This window comes from Quercus lobata, chromosome 3 (genome assembly GCF_001633185.2).
Source record: "Quercus lobata isolate SW786 chromosome 3, ValleyOak3.0 Primary Assembly, whole genome shotgun sequence".
Classification (NCBI taxonomy): Eukaryota; Viridiplantae; Streptophyta; class Magnoliopsida; order Fagales; family Fagaceae; genus Quercus; species Quercus lobata.
The window spans coordinates 28,741,998-28,751,433 of record NC_044906.1 but is presented as its reverse complement, the minus strand read 5'-3'; the positions used below and the strand labels follow the sequence as shown (position 1 = coordinate 28,751,433).

At 32.6% G+C, this 9,436-nt stretch overlaps 1 protein-coding gene across 1 annotated transcript; it reads left to right on the top strand.

The window, feature by feature from the left end:
• The first annotated feature begins 1,309 nt into the window (after positions 1 to 1,309).
• On the top strand, positions 1,310 to 2,770 carry LOC115978811 (stemmadenine O-acetyltransferase-like). Its single transcript, XM_031100685.1, has one exon. The coding sequence runs from the start codon at positions 1,420 to 1,422 to the stop codon at positions 2,716 to 2,718; it is 1,299 nt and encodes a 432-aa protein (XP_030956545.1). The 5' UTR covers positions 1,310 to 1,419; the 3' UTR covers positions 2,719 to 2,770.
• The last annotated feature ends 6,666 nt before the right edge of the window (positions 2,771 to 9,436 follow it).

The window sequence follows — 9,436 nt, the reverse complement described above, 5'->3', positions numbered from 1 at the left end:
AAACTAATTTTGAAAAAAAGTTTATCTAAAATTGTAAAAGTTTTGACAATTTTTTTAATTCCCAATAAAACTTTTTGAAAAATGAATTTGTTAATGTGTGTCCATAAAACTTAATTACTGTTTCCTTATTCTGGCGGCATGGATTTTGTTCTGATTTATTAATTGAGTTGACTTCCTGATATATTGCGAACTTACGATTAGATCGTGTTCGTTTATAGTTCATTACATGATTGCCATCCCCAAGTAGTCTAGCAAAGGTATTATGTACAGCACAAGGTTAACTCAACTAGAAAACTAAGCCCTAAACTGAAACTCTTGGGGTTTGCTGGATTGGGATGAACAGGCAATGCACATAAATTTTTCTGCGGAAGTTCTGAAATAATTAAAGTGTATAAACCGCTCTTGCTAAATCATGGCATATAATTGATGGGCCAATAAAGCTGTCTTGCAGTTGAAAGAATCTACTTCAGGGCATAGTGTTCGGTGTTCCCATTGACTGTTAACAATTGGTTTGTTGTCACCAGCTACATCAAATTCATGAGAGTGACTTATGAATTATCAAAAAAATTAATTGAATATTAATGAAATGATGTTATTATTTACTAAGTAGCAATTCGACATATAACGATTGTCGATATCTAATCCTTTTAGTAATGATTCTCATTATTCATTATTTGATATTACTAAGATCATTATTGATCATACATGACAATTTATAAATACGTAAAGTTCAACCTTTTAATAATATTTCTCCAAAAAAAAAAAAAAAAACCTTTTAATAATAATACATTTGTCTTAGGTCACTGGTGTTTGCAAATGAATAAACATACATAGTAGGACAAACACATAAACCTCGAAATGAAATAAATAGAAAATTTTGAAATAGAAAATAATAAAGAGTCGTTGAGCACAGGTGAGTTATTATTAATATTCAAAACTCAGATATAATAATTTCAAACTTAATTTTTTGAGAATCAATAATATTAAAAGTTAAAACTTCTCATTGTAAAATAACTTTAACTCTTTAATGTCGGCAAAGGAAAAAAATTCTTAACATGGTACATTATCCCAATATCTCAATTCCAAATGCTTAAAACTCACTCTAAAATGTTAACATACTATCCCTACAACCCATTGGGTACGTACATAAAAAATTCCTTTAAATTCCTTAAGAATTTACTTACATTGATTAGCTGGAATATGGCTTTTATTCTAATCGGATAATTGCAAACCAACTTGAAATGAAGAGGTTTTTACCTTCCATATCCACGTCTTATCAAACCATGGGCGAGCACATTTGCAGAAGCTTAATATATATATATATATATATATATACGTAGATAGATGCCACCATTTCCATAAGAACCATTCATAGAAGCACTTGTTCAAAGTAGTTTGAACTTACTTTGGCAAGAGAAAATGAAGGATGTTGAAGTGGAAGTAATTTCCTATGAGAATATCAAACCATCTTCGCCAACTCCCACTCATCTTCGCTATTATGAGCTTTCCTTTCTCGACCAAATATTCCCCCGCATGTATATTCCATTTCTCTTCTTCTACACAGAGAATGATGCTTACTCTAAAATCAGCACCGACCCTGGCAAATCGTTCTCTAGTGTGCTCAAGCAATCATTGTCCAACGTCTTAACACGTTACTACCCTTTAGCTGGCCACATTAAAGACAATCTAACCGTAGACTGCAACGATGAAGGCGTGTTGTATCGCGAAGCCCGAGTCAAGTGTGAGCTTTCAGATATTGTTACAAATCAAAATCCAGCAGAATTCAAGAAATTTCTTCCGTGCGATATTGATGGCACACACAATTTTGCCTGCGCTGTTCAAGCCAACTACTTCACTTGTGGAGGTATTGCCATTGCTGCATGCATTTCCCACAAGATTGCTGATGGCACATCCTTTATCATGTTTATGAAATCTTGGGCAGCCACAGCTCGAGGTGATAGTGACATATATCCCCAATTTCAAGCGTCAACTCTCTTCCCCCCTACAAATACTTTATCTGGGTTTCAACCAGAAAATAATATGATAAAAGAGAGGCTTGTATTAAAGAGGTTTGTGTTTAGTTCTGCTTCAATAGTGGCTCTTAGAGAAAAATACGGGGAAAGCCCAGGCTTAGAAAGTCCAATACACCCCAGTCGTGTTGAGGCATTGTCAGTCTTTTTATGGAGCCGATATGTTGCTGCTACGCAAGCAAACTTTGGGCCTAAAAAGCCCAACATGGTGATTTTTGCAGTGAATTTACGGACAAGGATGGATCCGCCATTGCCTAGAAATTCTTTTGGAAATATCTTCCGACCTGCAACAGTCCTTCTGTCTAGTGAAGAGAGGAATGGCCTTGTGGGCAAAGTGAGAGCCACGATAAGAAAAATTGACAATGAGTATGTGAAAAAATTACAGGACCACGCTCAACACTTGAATTTTCTTGAAGAGGCTAGTGCAAAAGTCATGAAAGAAGATGTAGTTCCATTCAGTTTCAGTAGTTGGTGCAGGTTGCCTATGTATGAAGTGGACTTTGGTTGGGGAAATCCCGTGTGGATTGGTCTGGTTAGCATGCCTTTCAAGAACGTAGTTATATTTATAGACACCAAAAGTGGGGATGGAATAGAAGTATGGGTTAACTTGAAAGAGGAAGACATGGCTAAATTTGAAAGTGACACAGAACTTCTTGCATATGCTTCCATCACAACCTTGAATGCTTAACATGTTAGTGAATAAGCATGATGCATGCATAGAACTAAAATAAAGGAAGTCAAAAGCTTCTGCCGTGAACTGAATGGCCATGCTGCAAAATTGTTTAGCAGTTTCTTCTTTAGCTTCTGCCATGAACAAAAATAAAGGAAGTCAAAAGCTTCCATGTTTTGTTAAATGTATTCCAATTATATCATCCTGTTATGCTTTTAGAAATAAATTTGTGAAACTGCTTGGTTTTTTTTATTTATTTTTATTTTTTTAGTTTTTTCTATCTGTTGATATGATAATAAATTTGCAAACACAAGTTTTATTTGTTTGAGTGTCATTCTACTAATTTTAATATTTGTAAAAATATGAATAATTTAACTTCTTAATTAAATGGAAAGTCAACAATACCAACCATTTTAATATTTCATTTAACTATTTTCATGTCAATTGGATGTTATTTACCATTTAATTCATAAACTCATTTTTTATGCATTATTTTAAAATACAAAAACTTGAATTTAAACAATTGATTCATGACATGACTATTAATCTTTGATTACCTTCAAATTTTGTAAGCATGAAGAATATATGAATATAATTTAATCTGACAGTGGATTTATCAAAATTCGCATATAATTAAAAAATATTAAATAGTGTAATATTGCTTAGAGTTACACTACCCAATAACTTGTTATAAAATTCATATTTTAAAAATCTCCCCATTGAATTACATGTTTTATATGTTCCTGACAATCATGCCAATTTTCATGTCAATTTTCATGTTATTTACCATTTAATTCATAAACTCATTTTTTATGCATTATTTTAAAATACAAAAACTTGAATTTAAACAATTGACTTATGACGTGGCTATTAATCTTTGATTACCTTTAAATTTTGTAAGTATGAAGAATATATGAAGATAATTTAATCTAACAGTGGATTTGTTAAAATTCGCATCCAATTAAAAAGATTAAGTGACGTAATATTGCTTAGAATTGCCCTAGGTGTAACTTAAACTCAACCGTATATTTATATATATATATATATATATTATTTTTTGTTAGGACATATGTGAATCATGTTAGAAACATATGTCATTTAGAATTGGCTAATCCTATGACAAAATGCACTTTACTTGTAATTGGGTAGATCTAGGATATGTTTAATACTTCAAAAAATAAGGTTTCAAGTCCAAGTATTAAAGCCATGCAAATCTGTCTAAGAATCAAATGAAGAAGTGTTGGATTTTAAAACTCAACAGCTAGCTCGATAGATAAGCTATCTATTGAGATTTATGAAAATCAGATTTTCAATTCTGATTTCACTCCAATCCGTGTATAAATGCTTAGGCTTTCTTTTCTTTCAACTCTAAACATATATAAAGATTATTTTAAGGGTCATCACAGAAGATACAAGTGAGTGAATCTTTATGCAAAGATTTTTCACAAGCATTTTGTGACTGGAGACATATGCCTTAGTTCATCTTCCTCTTTAAGAAGCTACTACATTTGTACATTATAGGGTTTTGTAGCTAAGAAGTTTCATGATCTTCATCATGTTGATGAGCTAAAGAATGTGTAGCCTACATCATTCTCAAGTTGGTGGTTAGTCACGTACTTGGATCCGTGTATCGATTGGTTAGTCATGTACTGGGAGCCATGCATTGAAAATGAGAGATTGTCATTACAGAACAAGTCCAATTGGGTATTGGGGTAAAGGTTCAACTGTAGGGTGGTATAAGGTACTGAGATTTCTTTACTTGTAGCCACTTGTTGTGATAATAGCGAATTCTCAAGAGTGGTGACCTTAAAATCACCCGGTGAGGTTTTTGCCTTGAAGGTTTTCCCCATTCGTAAACAAATCACTGTGTCAACTTTATTTTCCGCTGCATTTTGCATTAGTTGGTAATTTGTTTGTGTCGCCACGCATATTGCATGATAACTAAATTAATTAATTAACTCGGCTAAATTATTTGATTAATTCATTACAAGGGGTTAATACATTCTTGGCCTATCATTTTTTAACTAAGTATTATTGGTTATAAGCTTATTATATCTTATGGTTTTCATTCAGCAAAACATTGCATATAAAATTCAGCAAGTGATGTTTAAGTATTAATACATTTCATCCATACATCAATTTGAGTGAGCAATATTAGTCAAACTTGGACTTTTAACTTTTAAACATATAAGGGCTAGATGTTCATCTGGGTAAATTGGGGTCAAATTTCGAAATGACGAGGTGAATTCCTTGGGGAAGTCTCCAACAATGGTTTGCTAGAACACAGCTCTATCATGACTTTTCGTCCAATCAAATATTCAAATGTGAATATGATATCACTGATCAACCTTGAAAGAAACTTAGTATACTTAGATGTTTATTTATAAGATAAGGGGAAATTTTACTTTACCCACTTGTGGTTTGGCCCGTTTTAACAATGTCCACCCGTGGTTTAAAAGTTGTCACTTAACCCACCTGAGGTGGCCTCCGTTAGACTCCTGTTACCCACCTCTACCATTTCCGTTAAAAAAATCCTCTTTACTATATAAGCCAAAATTAGAACCCAAATGCAACCTAAAAAAAGGGAAGGAGCTCTCTCCCTCTCTCTGCCTTGGAACCCCAAACCCATTTCCTCTATATCAACTTGATCTTCAGCCATGGACTTGGAATCTAACTACGAAATCACCCCCACTGTCGATTTTATCTACTCCCGCAACATCTACCCACAACTTCAACAGAAGCTTTTAGAGAGATTGCATAAATTTAGTGTCTTTATTCTCTGATTGGTTGCTGAGAAACTGAAGGAAAGGAAAATAGAAAGTTAGTGTGTGTCAGTGAGAATTTAAGTTTGATTAGTTTGCTAATTTCAGTCGCTTTCTTCAAAGTTTTTGGGGAGATTTTGGAAATTTTATTTCCTTATTCTCTGTTTGTTTCCTGAGAAAATGAAGGAAAAGGAATAAAAGGTTTCTGTGCCAGTGAAATTTAAATGTGATTAGTTTACTTGCTTCAGTTGATTTCGAACCTAGTTTGGTTTAGGAGGAGTTTTGTTGCGTCTGAGGATCTCGACGAGTGGGACCACGAAGGCTAGGGTTTTGCTAGAGCCGATGGTGGCATCGACGGTGACGTCCTTGTAGCTACAGAGTAAATGGATTGTGGCGGCTTGGACTAGCATGCAGAACTTGAAGTCGGCTCGGGTTAGGGGTTCGAGAACCGATTCAGAGAGTGAGAGGTTGAGATCTGTTTCTTCATTCTCTGTTTGTTTGTTGAGAAACTAAAGAAAAGGAAAAGAAAAAAATTGTTGTAACTGAAAGAGTGAATTTTGAATGCAATTAATTTACTAGTTTCAGTGAATTTCTTTAATTTTTCATTTAGAAATTACGTTCAAATTTTATTCCTAAATTTCTATCTGTGATCAAAGAGAGAGGTTTTGGGCTGACTTTCAATGTTCATTAGTCGAAATCCAACTACATTTTGTTTGAATTTTAGTTTCCAAATGAGTTATTGAAGGAGTCAACGTGAGTGGTGAGAGCTCTGTGCAAACAACTTCATTTTTTGGGGGGGTTTTTAGGGTTCTTGATACAGAGGAAATGGGTTTTGGGTTCTAAGGTAGAGAGAGGGAGAGAGCTCGTTCCTTTTTTTAGGTTCTATTTGCGTTTTAATTTTGGTGTATATAGTAAAGAGGATTTTCTAACGGAAAGGGCAGAGGTGGGTAACGGGGGTCTAACGGAGGCCACCTCAGGTGGGTTAAGTGACAACTTTTAAACCACGGGTGGGCATTGTTAAAACAGGCCAAACCACAGGTGGGTAAAGTGCAATTTCCCCTAAGATAATTTTGTATATCTGCGTGGGTCGTAGAGTGTCCTAAAAATTGGGAGTCTTTTACTTAATCACTGGGAATGGTTACATTTAGGTTGCAATTACTTGCAACTTGACCTTTGTTTTGTTTTGTTTTGTTTTTTTGTTTTTGTTTTTTATTTTATTTTTTATTTTATACAAGATGGAATTTCTACTCTGACCTAATCTAAGTGTGTATGTGTGTGAAGCTCACTCCTGGAAACTTAAATCCCGGTTCTTGCCACCCACACCACACAAGCATTTATACTTGTGGAGTGACCACCACACCAAGAGTGTGTGGTGGTGCACCTTGACCTATTTTACAGTCCAGGTAATGCAAATAAACTACAAATACAAATTTTGAATTTATGAATTTCGTTACAAACTTGCACATTCTATTCTCAAGTCTATTTAAGTATATTTTTTGGACAAGTGTTCATATAAAAATATAATAATATATATAGTCAATTGTTAGGCATGGGATGCGACCCACTCTTATCTCGCACTTGTGTTGTTCATAATCATCTCTCATGGTGGAATTGATCTAGCTCAAGTCATCATCCTTTCTTTCCAAAGCATTAATTTCTCTTTTTGTAAAAGCAAAAGCATAAAAGATGGGCAGAATAGACTGGTGTTTCGGCTTCATTCAAGTTGCTCTTTTCCTATCTTTCCAAAGCAATAATTATTAGTTACTTTCCTTGTATAGTTAAGCAAACAAGATTAGGTTGAACTGTTGAAAGCCTAGTCAAGAAAGGTGCCTAGCTTTGGATAAGTTAGAATTAGACTAACTACATTTTTCACTCACAATATTGGGGTTATTTACATTTTCCCTCTTTAAAATTTTCAATTTCACCCTCCATATTTGATATCATTTTTATATTAGTCATGTTGTGCATTTCCATTAGTAATCTAAAAAATTATAATACTTTTTTCTGCCTAAAAAAATGAAAATTTTGCATTCCACAATATTTTAAAGCAAGTATTTCATGAAATAGTTAAATATGAGGGGCATTTAACGACTAGATTACTAACTAAAATGGATAGCAAGGGTAATATGAAAACTAAATCAAATATAAAAGACTAGAATAAAATTTTGAAATGTAAAGAATCAAAATGAAAAAAACCCCAAACTTTAAGGGAAAAAAGTCTTAAAATAAATGAATTATAACTTATTTAGAAAACAAATTCATTAGTGCTTTATAAACAATAATCATCATGATTGTCATTTTCAAATTGCATTGTATTTATATATTAAAAAAATCTAATATATACAATTAATCCTAAATTATTTTATTCATAATGATCTCTTTTAGTTAAAAAACTTTAAGCGATCAAATTTAGTTCTTTATAAACTTTAAATTAATGTTTTTAGTTCTTATGGAATAATGTTGTGTTAGTTTTTAGATTAAAAACAATCACTTTAAAACATCATAGACTAAAATCACTAATAGCTAAACTTTAGCAACCAACATTACAATTGAGAAGTGGGTTTCAATTAACTTAACTAGTAAAATCTCTTAGCCTGATGATTAGAGCAATCATCATAGAGTAAATGTCATAAGTTGAAATTCTAGTCTATATATGCTAAGAAGTAAAAAAGAAATCACTAATGACTAAACTTTAGTAACCAACATTATATGCTAAGAGTCTTGTAACTCAAATAATATATTTTGGTATTTCTAAGAGAGATGTCCCATGAACAGCAATCATTTGTTTTCCCAGAGTTCCACGATGAACACTCATTTTAGTAACAAAGATTTGCTTGAATTGCAACAAGGCTGAACGCTCAGAATCATTGCATACAGGCTGAGTTGAAAAAGAGGAGAAGCTATTTGGAAAATGAAACGTTGACAAGAAGAAGAGCTAGCGCATGAAGATTAAGAAACACATATTAATGTCTTGAAAAAACTTCCCTAGCACTCTGGTAACTTAAACTAGGAATAAGCTGCTTTTATAGACAAGATTCAAGTGGTTCTATTATGCTTGTGTGATACACACATTTAAAAATAATAATAATAATAATAATAATCCGTACAAATTAAATTAAATATTTTAATAATAATTAAGAATATAGAATAAAATACTTTAAGTTATGGAGCAAAAGCACATTGTTTAAGTCCAATTTTTTTTCATAACAAAAATTTATATTAAATTGTTAAAATAATATAAAGTAAATAATGACACTTATTATTTTCTGGATACTTTCGATAATAGAATTTTAAGCCGAGTAATATTTTTAAATTTTTCGAAACCTTGACTATAAAGTTTCACTTAGCTTATACTATAGATGTAATTTTCAATTTTGATACACTCCTATATGCCACATGTCGTAAGATAAAAAAAAAATGGAAAAATAAAATAAGGCATCTATTCAGCCCAATTATAGCTTGTAAGATCAAGGGAGTCAATTCCGTACCGTACCGGCCAGTACCGCCGGAATATACCATTCCGACAAGCAAACCGGTACATATAACCTCCCTGTTTCATACCGGAAAAAATACCGGCCATACTAGCCAATTTCGGGCAATACCGGCTGGTACCGGGTGTACTGGCCAGTACAGAAAAAAGTTTTTTTATTTTTTATTTTTTTATTTAAAGTTTTGTAATTTTTGAATTTTTGTTAGGGCAGAATGGTAACTTATTTGCATTAACTTATTGGTATTATTTGTTTTCTTAGTATGCAATGGTAACTTTTAAGCTTTCTATTTTTTATATTGTTTTTTTTTTTTCTTTTTTTTCTTTTAATTGATACTAAAGTCTAAAACCATGAATAATTAGTTCTGAATTGAGGAAATATTTTATGGTAAATGTAGGGGCACAATTTAGTAACCAAACTCTAACTGTTACAAGCCTTGGTCCAAAAAACTCAACACAATGAATTCTTGTAGAGAATGGATTAAAG

What these genes read in the sequence shown, in the direction of transcription:
- LOC115978811 (XM_031100685.1), top strand. Translation starts at nt 1,420, where the DNA reads ATGAAGGATGTTGAAGTGGAAGTAATTTCCTATGAGAATATCAAACCA.